This window comes from Carcharodon carcharias, chromosome 16 (genome assembly GCF_017639515.1).
Source record: "Carcharodon carcharias isolate sCarCar2 chromosome 16, sCarCar2.pri, whole genome shotgun sequence".
Lineage (NCBI taxonomy): Eukaryota > Metazoa > Chordata > Chondrichthyes > Lamniformes > Lamnidae > Carcharodon > Carcharodon carcharias.
Window position 1 is genome coordinate 107,820,541 of NC_054482.1, and position 15,644 is coordinate 107,836,184.

The 15,644-nt window shown below is 47.2% G+C and overlaps 1 protein-coding gene across 1 annotated transcript in view; it reads left to right on the forward strand.

The window, feature by feature from the left end:
* Positions 1 to 15,644, forward strand: part of ak5 (adenylate kinase 5) — a 79,496-nt gene that overhangs the window by 32,151 nt on the left and 31,701 nt on the right. Inside the window, exon 7 of the mRNA XM_041208296.1 lies at positions 13,203 to 13,293. Coding sequence (XP_041064230.1) covers positions 13,203 to 13,293 — 91 coding nt within the window. The remainder of the gene's footprint in view (positions 1 to 13,202; positions 13,294 to 15,644) is intronic.

Sequence of the window (15,644 nt, forward strand, 5' to 3'; positions counted from 1 at the left end):
GAAAACCTCAATGTAATTAGGCAAAGTCAACATGGTTTTATGAAAGGAAAGTCACATTTGACTAATTTATTGGACTTCTTTGAGGAAGTAAAAAGCAAAATGGATAAAAGGGAAACCTGTGGATGTTCTGTACTAAGATTTTTATGAAGGCATTTGACAAGCTGCTGCATCAAAGGCTACCACACAAAATAAGAGCTCATGATGTCAGGGTAACCTTCTGTTAGGATGGATAGAGGATTGGTTAGCTAATAGGATAGCAGGGATAAATGGATCATTTTCGGGTTGGCAAGATGTGACAAGTGGAGTGCCACAGTGATCTGGGACCTCAACTACTAACGATTTTTATATCAATGACTTGGATGGCAGGATCAAATGTATGGTTGCTAAATTTGCTTATGACACAAATATAGATAGGAAAGTAAGTTTTGAGGACATAAGGAGTCTGCAAAAGGATACAGGCTGTGAGTGGGTAAAAAGTTGGCAGATGGGGTATAAGGTGTGAAAATGTGAACCCATCCACATTGGCAGGAAGAACCAAAAAACAGCATATTATTTATCTGGGGAGAGATTGCAGAACTGTGAGGTACAGAGGAACCTGAGTGTTCTGGTACATGAATCCCAAAATGTTAGTTTTGCAGGTACAGCAAGTGATTGGGAAAGCAAATGGAATGTTGTTGTTTATTGCAAAGAGAATGGAATATAAAAGTAGGGATGTTTTGCTACAGTTGAAGAAGGCATTAGTGAGACCACATCAAGAGTTCTATATACAGTTTTGGTCTCCTTATTTAAGAAAGGACATAACTGCATTAGAAGCAGTTCAGCGAGGGTGATCTTGACCGATTCCTGGAATGAGGGGTATCCTATGAAGAGTTTAGAAGATTGAGAGGTGATCTTATTGAAACACACAAGATCCTGAGGTGATTTGACAGTGTAGATGCTAAAAGGATGTTTCCCCTTTGTGGGAGATGCTAAAACTATGGGATACAATTTAAAAATAAGGGATCTCCTTTTTAAGGCGGGGATGAGGAGAATATTTTCTGAGGGTCAGTGAGTCTGAGGAACTCTCTCCCCCAGAGACCAGCGGAGGCAAAGTCATTGAATTATTTTTAAGGCTGAATTAGATAAACTGTGATTCTGTTAGTCAAGAACCTATCAGGGGTAGGTGGAATGTGGAGTTGAGGTCACAATCGGATCAGCCATGATCTTATTTAATGACAGAGCAGGCTTGAGGGGTGAATGGCCTACTCCTTCTCCTAACCCGTATGCCCACAGTGCTGATAGGGAAAGATTTCCAGCAATATATGTTCCAGTCACGATAGTGTGTGTCTTCGAGGGCAACTTGCATGTGGTGGTGCTCCCATCCATCTGCTGCCCTTACCTTTCCAGGTGGTAGAGGCGGCAAGTTTCGAAAGTGCTGCCGAAGGAGGCTTGGCATGTTGCTGGGTGAAAGGGAAGGGCAGTTTTGATCTGGAAGATGGTGAAAACAAAAGCAGGTGCTCGTAACCCTTGTTGGCACATACCTATCGGAATTAAAGGCTAAAATGGCTAGGAGCATTTGAGTGGAACAAACGAGTTGCAGTAATGGGACTTGTAATGTAAATGGTACCACACATGTTGCATACAATGAAGCAAATTCTATAATTTTATTGCAAAAGTGTTGAATATTCATTAGGTTACCATGAGAAGAGTGCAATTAGTGAGAAAGAGCCATCAAGCATTTGACAGTTGACTTTTCAAGGAGACTAATACCGATCTCTGAATAACGAGAGTTTGGAAGAATGCAGGATAAAACAGCTTGTAGTCACTAATAGAGGAATCAAACAAATGTCTTGACATTTGTCCCTCTGGTTTTCAGCTACTTCCAGACTAAGACGTTCTGTAGAAATAAATTTAAGTGTCAGAAACATCCAGACTGCTTTGATAGGATAAATAGGATAAGGGTATGATCCTAACTGCTAAAGATTCCATGGTCTTATTTGAAGAAGAACCAGGGGGTTACGCCAACATTCCTCCCTCAACCAAATCATTCGCTGCTTAAAAAGGGGAGGAATCACAAGGCCAGTCAGTATACGTTTCTCCACCTCTGATATTAAAGAGACTATTGTAACATTAAGACATGCTTGCAGTATGCGGGGAGATCAGCAGCGGTCAAGAACCTGCCAGCTTGAGGGATAGGTTTCTCCACACTGACTGAGTCACAGCATAAGCGTCCCAGTTTATGGTGTGTCAGCAATGGCTCAGTAGGTAGCACTCTTGCCTGAGTCAGATGATTTTTGGATTCAAGTCCCACTCCAGGACTTGAGCACAAAAAATCAGAGCTGATACTTCCGTGCATTACTGAGGAAGTGCTGCACTGTCAGTGACGCTGTTTTTTGATTGAGACATTAAACTGAGGACCCATCTGGCTCTCAGGTGAAAATTAGTTCCCATTATTTTGAAGAAGAGCAGTGGAGTTAACCCCAGTGACCTGGCCAATTTTCATCCCTCAATCAACACCACAAAAACTAAGATAATTACATTGATTATCACATTGCTGTTTATGGGAGCTTGCTGTGCATAATTTGGCTGGGCTGTACTGTACTGCACTGGCCGGCAGTGCTGAGACTCTGCTTACCTCTAGTGCGTAGTCTTTCTCAGCAGTCAGAAGGTCACGCCGTGAAAAGGGCTTGTGGCTGTCGGGATGAACGCCAGGAATTGTAACTATTTTTGTTCGAAGGTTTAAAGATAGGGAATAAACTTTGCCCAGTTGGATAGGTTTATTTGAGATGAACAAGGATGGAATAAGAGCAATAGACACGTGCAAACAGTTAGAAATCAAGAAGCATTTATTTTCAGAATCATTACATTTTTGAAAAAGACCCTGAGAGGTCTTCACTGGGTGGGTGTAGAGAGGATGTTTCCTCTTGTGAGAGAATCTAGAGCTAGGGGCCACTAATAATAAGGGGACACTCGTATTAAGACAGAGCTGAGGAGAAAGTAATAAAAACAAAAAAACTGCGGATGCTGGAAATCCAAAACAAAAACAGAATTACCTGGAAAAACTCAGCAGGTCTGGCAGCATCGGCGGAGAAGAAAAGAGTTGACGTTTCGAGTCCTCATGACCCTTCGACAGAACTTGAGTTCAAGTCCAAGAAAGAGTTGAAATATGGAGAAAGAGCACATGGAGATATGGGCACTCACCTGAAGACCAGTAGCAGCCTTCAGAGTTCAGGGTGGAAGGATGGGAACCCCCCCCTCAAAGTGACCGGACTCTGGAACAGCGTGTGCCACAGTGGGGTAGGCGGAGCAGCAGCCACACAGATCTTCAAGCTGCAGCAGGTTCCAGGAGGTGGGTCTTCAAGCTGCAGGTGAAAGGCTGAAGGAGGTATTGTTGGGCAGTGACGGTCTGAGCTGGGGTGAGGGGGGGAATTAGGAGGGGAGGAGAGGAATGAAGAAGTGGGGCAGCTGTGGAGGCCCACAGGTGGATGGGGGTGGCAGGGGAAGAGAGATGTTGCAGGGGGGTCATCGAATGGGTGAGACGCTATGGAGTGGGAGGGTGGGAAGGGCCATGCCATGTATGGGTGGTGGGTGGGGTGTGCAGGTGTGAACGGGGGTGGGTTGTATGTAGGTGTGAACGGGCATGAGTGGGGTGTGCAGGTGTGAATGGGTAAGGGGGGAAAGAGGAAAGGAATTGGGAGGGAGGATCTGTGGTGGTGTATCCTAATGTTGGTAGGAAGGGATGGTGAGGGTTAAAGGGGACAGTGGGAGCTGGTAGGGTCAAAGGGTGAGGGTGCTATGATGTTGGTTGAAGGGGCACTGAAGGTTGTTGGAGGGGACATGAGAAACTGGTTCTGGGGATTGGAAGAATGGGGGGGCGGCAGATCTACTATGATGGGTGAGCTCTTCAGAAGGGTAGGGTTGTGGGCATTGACCTATGGGACAGAGGGTGATGGAGGGTTGAAGGGTGCCCATAGGGATGTCAAGTGTGATTCCTGGGGGGCCAATAGGGGGAAAGGTGTGGGTGATGGGAGGAGGGGCAAAGGTATTGGACTGGATGCTGAAGGGACCCACAACCATAGCCGCTCACAACTAAGCAGAGCCTCGTGGTGGAGATCTCAAGATGCTGGATGGGAGTTGGATCATCGGGGATGGACGGAGACACAGGTCAGCTCAACTGAAGAGGAACTCCAGCGTATAGTACTCACAATGCTGAGCCATTGTGATATATGAGAGCGTGAAGGGCAAAGGCTCAGCGGGTGTGGGAAGGCTTCTTGCACACGGCTCACAAGGGCCCTGGCAGAGACCTTTTCTAACCTGCACATGCCTGATCCAAGGGCAAATAAAGTATCCCTCAGATAGTGGTTGTGGGGGAGGGGGGGTGGTGTAAACATAGGCTCCATGACCACCGCACATAAATCACATGATTAAACATGATTAAAGTGCAAGTGGATTATATTTACAAAAGTCTGATAAGTTTAGCAATAATAGTACACCCGTGTAACCACGTGGGAAACCAAGACGTCTTAATTTTTGTTTCCCTACCACTTCCTCTCAGGGTTCCCCCGACCTCCGCAGCAGGAGTAGAGGCAGTCTGCCATGTTGCCTTGAATGACCTTGGCCATCCTCTGGGGACCCGAGGGCTTACTTAGGCTGCCCTGCCTTTCAGAGGACGAGGCTGAAGGGGTCACAGGCAAGGGGGATGCGGAAGGAGTGGAGGTCCCGGTGGTGCCCAACTGCCACTCTTTCTCCCTTCAGGTGCCCAAGGGGCCCCTGCCTGACTCCTTGAGGGAAAGGAGCACCGAGAGGGAAGTTGAGGAGCTCCATCCCTTGTGTAGCCAGAGCGAAAGCTCAACCATGGCTCCAGCGATGGAGTGCAGGCCTGTCACAGCTCTGGCAGAAACTGATGGACCAGGGTCTCCATGGAGACCTCCCTGCATGCACAGGTCAGCCCTACTTCATCAGAACTGGCAGACAGACCCCCTCTGCCTGACGGGCCACCCTGAGAAATGTCCCCCCACCTGTGCCTGATATTTTCCCCCACTACTTGCTCCCTCACCAGCATCTTGTGAGCGACCGACTCCAGAGGCGCCTCATCCAACTCTGACGTCGCAGATGCCTCTTCCCCAGCAGTTCTCCGAGTGCCGGTGAGATTGGCTGACCCTGCCCCCACCCCCCCAACACAAACTGCTGCTGACATGTGTCTGCGCAGCGATCACCAGAGCGTGGGGACCTTTCCTAAGCTAGACCTCTGAGCTGGTGGAGGGTACAGGTGACTGTTGTGACGTTTCTACAGGTGCATTTTCTTCCTCCTCAGTCCGCCCTGGGCTTGTCTCATTGGTGGGTTGGGCTTCATCTGCTTCGGGCCTTGCCCCCTTCCTGCTGGCAGCTGGAAGTGAGCAAGGAGAGAGCGAGTGACTGCATGAGCTGCCTCCAACGCGTGACCCTTGGGTTTCAGTGTGACATACATGGCTCATTAGCAGATGGAGGCCACTAGCTGACCTCTCCCTCCTCACAGGCTCAGTACCATTCCACCCCTGCCAGCTGCTCCTCAAAGTCTGTTAGGTCTTTGAAGTGTGGCCAGGCCACTCTGTCTCCTCCCCCTCTCTCTCCTATAATGGGCTCACTTTTCCTGAACAAAGAGAGAAGGTGGGGTTGAGAGCAATTGGGGTTTGAGGTATCTCTCTCGTGCCTCCGGTCTTGCAAAGAACCTAGTGGGTTGTGTGCCACATGAGTGATGCACTGCAGGTTGTCCAGAAGGGTTCTGGGGCAGAAACCTCCAGAGTGCTGAGCCCATGCATACTTAAAGATAAACCTCGGAGGCATGTCATTGGCAATGTTTGCTGGTTCCTTCAACCTTCAATGCCTGGACTGCCTTCTCCAACCCCCCGACCTGCCCTGAACCTGCCTCTCCCAGACAGCATGTGAGCTCTTTGTTTGGAGGGGTAAGGGACCCGCAGTGGTCTCTCCACATGCAGAGGAGATGGACTGCAGCGGGGCTGTGAGGTATCACTCTTGTCACGTTGCCACTGAAGCCCCTGTTCCATTCAGTGAGGTGAATGTGAGCGGTAGAGGGTCCACTTACCCTGGCGGCGCAGGTGAGGTCATTCACCCGCTTCCTGCGCTGCAGGGCAGTCCTCCGGTGCACACCTCGGGCACTGACTGCCCTGGAAAAGTCCTCCCATGCTAGGTTCATCTCCCTGCTCGGCTTCCTCCTCCCACCCTCTGGATAGAGGACATCCCTCCTGCCCTCTGCCTTGTCCAGCAGGATGCCCAGAGAAGTATCGCTGAGTTTTGGCACTGGAGCTCACTGTCCTCTTCAGACCATCTCCTGCCTTGTAAATATGGCATCTGGATATGACAGCAGGGCATGTGCCATCCAGCCCATCATGTCAGGAGACCCCTGACAGCATAATGGGGCCGGGCGTTAAGGTGCGAATTCCCAGTGGGTTCCACAGTAGGAAACGCTCACCATCCCCATCCCTGCCCCGCCCTTTGAATATTTTTTTGGTAGAAGTAGGTAGATTCTTGATAAGCAAGGGGGTGAAAGGTTATTGGGAGTAGGTGGGAATGTGGAGTCGAGATCAGCCACGATCTTATTGAATGTCATAACATTCAAGGCTATGGGCCAAGTGCTGGTAAATGGGATTAGGTAGGTAGGTGAGGTGTTTCTCGGTGCAGACTCGATGGGCCGAAGGGCCTCTTCTGCACTGTGTGATTCTGTGAATGACAGAGCTTAAGCTCGAGAGGCCTACTTCTGCTCTTAATTCATATGTTCACGTTAACCTCAGGAGCAGGGAGTAGGGATTGACTGCGGTCATTCATAAGGGGTTGGGACAGTTTCCTGAGAGAAGACAACACCTTGAGTTTTTTTTTTAAAAGTAGGTTATCGAGTTGCTGGAAATTAGACAGAATTTACAGGGGAGGAACAGGCCATTTGATCTAATCAATCCATGTCATTACTTATGTTACACAACAGACTTTCCCCATTCCTTTTGATCTAACTCTATCAGCATATTCCTTTCTCCCTTAAAAGATCTGATGTTTAATCTTATGTGTGCATGATTATTTTTAAGTGGCAAATAAGCAATTTCTTGGCCTAGAATCTTAAAATGCCTACCTGAGACCTGTGCTATTTCAGCTGCAGATAACCTAATTACAATCTGGGATGATGCGGTTTGGGATGTATTCTATCTCTTTTGTGCTGTGAGGGTTTGGATAGTTCCCTCCCGATTTCCATTTTGGTGAAACCGAGGTAGCCTCTCCGAGTGCTCCTGACCCAAATAGCAGTCACGATGGGACAATTATGACGGGACTCGGGTTATATTCGTATGTGGGATGTGGGCATCACGGATACAGGAAGTAATTAAGAAGGCACTATTTTTAAAATCAGGAGTTGCCCTTTTAGGACAGAGATGAGAAGTAGCTTTTTTTCTGTCAGGGGGTTGTGCGACTTTAAAACTTTCCACCTCAGAAGGTGGTGGAGGTGGGGGGGGCCACTGAATATTTTTAAGGCGGAGGTAGATAGATTCTTGTTAGGCAAGGGAATCAAAGGTTAGCGGGGGTTAGATGAGAATGTGGAATTCACAACACACACAGATCAGCCATGATCTTATTGAATGGCAGAGCAGGTTCGAGGGGCCGAATGGCCTACTCCTGCTCCCTTCTTGTATGATCGTATGCTTGTAAAAAGCATTGGATGCTAGCCCAATCAATAATCTTACAATAGAGGTTGATAGTAACGTTGGGTATCATAAATCTAAGGAATGATGAACCAAGGTGGATGGATGGAGTTGGGATACGCATCAGACATAATCTCATTGAATGGTGGAACAGGCTCAAAGGAGTGAATAGCCTCCGCCTGTTCCTAAGACATAAAAAAAATTATCGGGTTGTACAAATACTTCATGCAGCCATACCAAGTTCCTTGGTGTGCTAACCCATTCATCACAGATGGAGAATTTGATCCAGAACGTTGGGTATTAAGTGTGAGATCAGCAATCCTAGCCCTCTGTGCAATTCACTGACAACCCTGCGTGATATTCCTCATTTCTGATCCGTCCAGTGTACAAGAATGCCCCCGTATGGAAGGGCTATGAGTCCCAAAATCTTCCAGGTATAACTTTAAATTTGGTCACACATCTGTCAGTAATGATAGTGGCAGCATCTGCTGTTCCCCTGCCACCAATGGGGGGTACTGCTTGCTTATAAAAAGGCCTTCTGGAAGAGTGCAGAGGAGATTTAGGAGAACGGTACCAGAAGTGAACAACTCGGATATATGGAGAGGTGCAAGTAACTGAGATTGTTCTGCTCAGAGCAGATAAAGTTAAGGGGACATTTAATAGAGGTGTTTAAAATGATGACGTGTTCTTCTGGAGTAAATAGAACGAAAGTGCTTCCATTGGCAGGAGGGTTGCTAACCAGAGGACAAAGATTTAAAACAGGGAAGAACCAGAAGGGGAATATTGGAGAAATTCTTTTACACGAGTTATTTTGATCTGGAATACACATCCTGAAAGGATGGTATAAGTAGATCCAATAGTAACTTTCAAAAGTGAATTGGGTATATACCAGAAAATGAGAAATTTACAGGGCTACGGGGAAAAATGTGGGGCAGTGGGATTATTTGGGAGTTAGGATAGGTGCAGTAGGTTGAATGGTCTCTCTTTAGGCTACACGAGCTAACCTGGGATATTTGATGGGAGAGTGTAGAGGGATAAAAACAAAAAAACTGCGGATGCTGGGAATCCAAAACAAAAACAGAATTACCTGGAAAAACTCAGCAGGTCTGGCAGCATCGGCGGAGAAGAAAAGAGTTGACGTTTCGAGTCCTCATGACCCTTCGACAGAACTTGAGTTCGAGTCCAGGAAAGAGCTGAAATATAAGCTGGTGTAGAGGGAGCTTTTCTCTGCATCTAAACTGTGCTGTACCTGACCTGGGAATGTTTGATGTGACGATGTAAAGGATGTTTTGGTCTGTATCTAACCCGTGCTGTGCCTGCCCGAGAAGTGCTTGATAGGAGAATGTAAAGTGTTAAATGATGTGTGCCAGGCAGATCAAATCCACAAGGAAACTCGATCAAGCAGTCACAACGATTTTGCAATTTGTATTTTATTTCGAGATGCAAGCCCTGAATTCAGTAGTAATGAGTTCACCCGGACGAGGAGATTTTTTTTACAAAACTAAATTAAACAAAACAAAAGAAAGGATTTCAAGTACACACACAGGTCTACAAATTACTACTATAATACCTCCTAAAACCCCTAATTAATCCGTCTCCCAGTTACACCTCCGGTAAGGTAATAGTAAAAACAAATAGATTAAACGTGGATGAGGGAAGTGAATGTACTATTGCCAAATTTGTGGATGATACAAAAATAGGTGGGAAAGCAACTGGTGAGTATGATGCAAAGATTCTGCGGAGCGATAGAGACAGGTTAAGTGAGTGGGCAAAAAAAGTGGCCAATGGAATATAATGTGGGAAAACGTGAGGTTGTACACTTTTTGGCAGGAAGAATAGAGCAGCTGAATATTATTTAAATGGAGAAAGGCTGCAGCACAGAGGGATTTGGGGGTCCTTGTGCATGAATCCCAAAAAGCTAACATACAAGTTCTACAAGTAATAGGGAAGGCAAATGGAATGTTGGCCTTTATTTCAAAGGGAACAGAGGATAAAAAATAGGGAAGTCTTGCTAAAACTATACAAGGCACTAGTTAGACCACACATAGGATACTGTGAACAGTTTTGGTCCCCTTATCTAAGGAAAGAGGCAGGTTTGAGAAGGTTCACTAAGTTGACCCCAGGTATGGAGGGATTTTCTTATGAGGAGAGTTTGAGTAGGCTGGGCCTGTACTTATTGGAGTTTAGAAGAATGATAGGTGACCTTATTGAAATATATAAGATTCTTAGGGGGCTTGACAGGGTAGATGTTGAGAGGTTGTTCCCCCTTCTAGGAGAGTCTAGGACCAGAGGGCATAATCTCAGAGTAAGGGGTCACCCATTTAAAACCGAGATAAGGAGGAACTTCTTCTCCGAGGGTAGTTAACCTGTGGAATTCTTTACCTCAGAGGGCTGTGGAGGCTGGTTTGTTCAAGACAGAGATAGACAGATTTTTAATCAGTAAGGGAATCAAGGGTTATGGGGAAAAGGCAGGAAAGTGGAGTTGAGGATTATCAGATCAGCCGTGAATTGTTTGACGGAGTAGACTTGATGGGCCGAATGGCCAAATTCTGCTCCTACATCTTATGGTCTTAACATCTTATCATCACTTTGAAATTCAAACTAACCTAATTTATCTATATATTCAATTTTTCCTCACACCTCACATTCTAAAACTTCAGCCATGTTTACCTATTTAGCACGTCAAACCTAGCTTCTTGTTTCTCAAAAACCTCCAGACCACCTGTCTCCAATTCAATTAAATCTCACATGCAGGTACACACAAAGAAACTAGTCCAAATCCCACTATTAACCCACTTTTACAATAAATCACAATAACATTATGAAAATTATTATATCTTCATGACAAAAGGGAGCTTTCCTCGGTATATGACCCCCCTCTATATGTGACCTGGTTAGACCACTGGTGGGACGACAGTGTTGAAATCTCCATTATAGAGGTGGTGGCACAGTGGTATTATCACTTGGACTAGTATTCCTGACACCCTATTGTAATGCTCTGGAGACCTGGATTCAAATCTCACCACAGCAGATTGTGCAATTTGAATCCAATAAAAATCTGGACAACCATTGTTGATTGTTGTAAAAACCCACCTGGTTCACTAATGTCCTTTAGGGAAGGAAATCTGCCATCCTTACCTGGTCTGGCCTACATGTGACTCCAGACTGGGTGACCCTTTAAGTGCCCTCTGAACAATGGCAATCAAGGATGGGCAATAAATGCCCACATCCCATGAATAAAAAAATAGATATAGAAAGGAAAACTGAAACAATACAGCAGAGACTCACTAGAACATTACTATGGTTAGAGGATATTGTGCTGAGAAGGGTTAAGGAAGATCTTCTAGAATTGTTCAAAGTTCCCAAAAGTTCGAGGGGAGCCAGTGAAGTACAACTTCCTCCATGGTTGGTGAATAAACACAAATTAGAGGTTAGAAGAAGCTTTTTAATGCATTTGGTAATTAAAATACATAGGAAAAGAGCAAAGAGTAGGGATTGGAATAGACAACTCCAATATGAATCTCACACCAGCAGCGACATAAGACAAATGGCCTCCTTCCTAGTTAAAACTTCAATGATTCTATGCTCATGATTCAGGGTTATGTCAGTGAACTACGGTGATTCCAATAATGCAATAAACTAGATAACTCGCTGAGCACAAATGACAGGTGGTGTCTTCTACATCATTACGAGCGTTAGGGTGGCATTTTCAGTGCCCACTGGTGCAGGCATGATAGGTGGCAGGAGCGGACGATATTTCATGATGGCAGGAAGGCAGGTTGTGATTGTCCGCTAAGCCCACCGATGGCTGTCATTTTTCCCACCATCGGCCGTCGGGAACCTCATTGTAATACACCAGCGTATCATTATCGGGCCTTCCCCAGGCTCTAGCAACTACCCCCCCCCCCCCCCCCCCCCCCCCCCCCCCCCCCCCCCCCCCCCCCGCCGCTGCTGGATCGTCCGCCCACATCGGCGGGAAAGCACGTCAACGTTTCTCACAACAGCACGCAGGCAACGTGCACATGGCGGCCTGCACTTTGGGGGAACTGGGGGCGAGTGAACACCATCGTTCTGCAGAGCTCGCCAGGGTCGCCTGTTGCTTTGCAGGCGTCGGGGAGGCCGGGGTTAAGTGCCGCCCTGCCCAACTGGTAGCGGTGGGCTGGGGTGGGGGTGTGGAGGTCAAGGTGCAAGTCTGAGGCGACTTTTGAGGATGAGGGGGAGCGCTGTGACGGGACTTCAGGGAGGGTGCCTTCAGATTCCTCTTCAGAGGTGTCTTTGGGGCTTGATTGGAGGCCCTGGGTCATGGACTCTGTGGGCTGTTTGGTAGATGTGCCTGTGAAAGCAAGGGGAGATAATTAGTGCATGACAGTGGCCTGTGAAAAAAGACACATCACTCACAGCATGGTTGTCTGATGGATGTTGCACTGCTGGATCCTCACTTGGTAGAGCAGCGCCAATCTCACTGTCAGCACAGGACTGGCCCAGGTCCTCGCCAGCTAGATGGATGGCTCTGTTTTCAAAGTCCATGAGGACCTTGATGTTGGGTGTTCCATCACCGGTCTGCGACCTCTCCCTCTTGCCATGTGCCAGCTTGTCCTGCATGGATAGAGGTAGAGAATGTGTAAGCAGGACACCTTCCGGGCCGGATGATAAGTATGCCTGGCATGTGTGGATGGTGAGCGGTCCCACAGACGGGATGAGGACAATGAAGGTGTGTGTGAGAGAGTGAATGGTGATGTTCCTTGAACCGGCAGTGAGTGAGGGCCCTGTGGATGTGCGATGGGTTTGTGAGTGTGTTCGTTGAGTGATGAGATGAATGATTTACCCTGGCGGAACGGAGGAGATCATTCAACCTCTTGCGGCACTGAGTGACTGTCCCCTTTTGAAGGGCGCTGGCACTGACCACCGCTGCCACCACCTCCCAAGCCAGGTTAGTGGTGTTGCTGCCCATCCTGTGGCCAGATCGGGGGTAGAGGACATCCCGGTGGACCTCCATGGCATTTAAAAGGCGCTCAAAGGATGCGTTGCTGAATCTGGAGTCTTCTTCAGTTTCAGAGCCATGTCTTCTGTGCAGCAGGGGTCAGCTGGAAGCACTGAGATGTGCGCTTGTGTCTGGATTTTAAATATGGTGGCCAGCGTGATGCAGTGACAGGGTGATGGTCGGTGAGCGAACGAGAGCTCGCCGGCCATGGAAACGGCGTGTTTCCCGGGCGCGCATAAATAATGAGGCGGCTTCGGGATGATACAGCGTGAGAACCCGCCATCGCGGCCAGCTGGTAAAAGGTCGTTTTACCCGCCCACTACCGCACTTAGTGCAAATCTGGGAAAACCCCACCCTTATAGTCTTTTCAAGTCTGAGATCCTGGATGGTACCGATGGATGCAGACACGGACAGGTAACGTCTGACTGATTCAGTCATTTAAGTATCTGTGTTTGTCACACTAACCTTGAGATATGGAACTGAGCTTTGAGCACAAGATCACTGATATTATTAAATATGGAATGCAGTTGATGACATGACTTTTTTTTCCAATGTCTACCCAGCTGGACGCAGACAGAGATGAGGAGGAGGTGTTTTATGATATATCTGTAGCAGTCGACAGCAAACTCTTCCCCACCAAGGACCCTGTGGCTGGTAAGCTCAAAATGCTGGACAACCATTTGTATGAAATGCTGGAGGATAGCAGGTGGAGGGAGAAGCAGTTGCTGAGAGACTTGTAGCAATTGTTGACAGTTGGAAAGCAAAATCTGTCAAGACTGTGTCTGAAATAATATTGTCAGCTTCACTCCGAAGTAACAACCCTCATACTTCACAACCCAGAAGAGGTTGTGTGACTTTACTTATTTTATTTTTCCGTTCCGCAGTAAGTTAGGCATCTCGGCCTCAAAAGGAGAGGAGATCTCGCTGGGGGTGATTCTTAAAGTACGGAAAAGGTAGACCTGAATAATTTATGTCGGACTGGATTGCAGAGTGGGCCGAGAGGTCGTGGGTTCAAACTAGAAAACGTCCAATTGATCTACCCTATCAGGAAGCCTTTCACGTACATATCAACACGAGGAATGGGCGTTCAGCTGATTAGGTGGAGGCGAGATTCTTCAGTGGGGAGAGTGATGGGGATGTGGGAGCTATCGGGTCTGTTCTCAGTGGGTGAGCTGAAAATGGACCAAGCAGCCTTCCTTTGTGTAGCCACCTCTCCCAAAGGCGTTGATTCCTTCGCCGGGGTAAAGTTGCACCGTCACTGGTTTTCCAAATGCCTGTTCCAAGTGCAAACTTGTCGCCACCTAACAATAGGCTATCCGGCCATGTAGTGCATCACAGCTGAGTTTAATCCTGTACTCCACTGCTTTATTTGCACAAGGTTCCTGTCAGCCTGAGCTACGTGCCCGTAATCTCTGGAGTGGGTCTTGAACCTACGATCTCTGACTCAGAGGGGAGACCCACAGCCTCAACACATTTTGGCTCCGGCCAAGATTGGATCTGGGACCTTACTGATCTGTACACATCAATGCTAGAGGTTTTAACCTCAGCGTGTGATCTCCGATCAAGTGACAATCATTTCTGCATCTATCCAGCTGTGATTGGTTGAGAATGCAGTCCTGAAACTGGACAGAATTGGCAGGCAGGCTGTGGTAGACACAGAGAGAGACAAACATCTTGGAGCAGGGAATTGAAATGAGAGGCAGTTCTGTGAAACCATGACAACAGGAACGGGGTTGAGAAAACATCCCACCTACCATTGTGGCAATCAGCATTACACATTCCCGAGCTGTCATTCAAAGTGGTTTTTCATTATCTCCAAACAACCGCTCACTCTCTTTGACAGGGCTTAATCACCTGAAGGACTCAAGAAGTTTCCAGAGGCTTTTTTTTCCATCTATTTGTCCAGGAGTTTTTTTTTTTGGCTCTGTGCAGAGGGAGTGCCACACTTTCCATGGTGCCATCTTCAGATGAGACATCAAGCCTTCTCTGGTGAATGTAAAATATCCCATGGCACGAAACTAGAGAAGAGCAGGGGAACTTATCTCTGGTGTCCTGGCCATTATTTATCCGTCAATCAACATCACTAGAATAGACTACCTGGTCATTATCACATTGCTATTGTGGGAGCTTGCTGTGTGCACATTGGCTGCTGTACTTCCTACCTTACAACAGTGACTACACTTCAAAAATATTTCATTGGCTGTAAAGGCCTTTGCAAACCCTGACGTTATGGAAGCCATAATATGAATACTAGCTCTTTCTTCTTTCTTGATTTGAACCTTATTCCAAAGTCACAGTTTAATTTGAAGGAGTCATCCGGATTCGCTCTTTCCATTCCACGTTAGCTCAGATGGCTAGTCGGCTGGTTTGTGACGTAGGGTGACGCCAGCAGCGTGGGTTCAATTCCTGTACCGACCGAGGTCATCCTTGAAGGACCCACCATCTCAACCTCGCCTCTCACCTGAGTTGTGATGACCCTCAGGTTAAACTCACCACCAGTCATGTCTCTGTAACAAGAGAGCGGCCTATGGTCCTCTGGGATTACGGCGATTTTCATTCATTACTTCACCAGTCAGTTCCCTCATCTCTGGGGTGAATAGGCCAAAATTTCCCCAGTCTTTTCCCCAGACTCAACCCTTTGATGCAAAGACTGAACCTTGTGGTTTTTCTCCTCCCGAATTCCGCATCTTAGTGAGTGTAGATTTTCAGAAAAATAACCAGCTTCACCAGAGCACGCTTACCGAGGAGATGAGTTGGAAAAAAAACCCGACTTCCTTCATTTGTCCCTGAAAGATTTCCAAATCACAGGTGTTGCAGAGCACAAGGAGGGCATTCATCCCATCTTGTTGTGCAGGCTCTTTGGAAAGAGCTAAACAATAGTCCCACTCCCCTGCTCTTTCTCCATAGACCTGCATTTTTTTTCCTTTTCCAGTATTTATCCGATTCCCCTTTTGAAAGTTACTATCGATTCTGCTTCTACCAAACTTTAAGGTAGTGAATTTCAG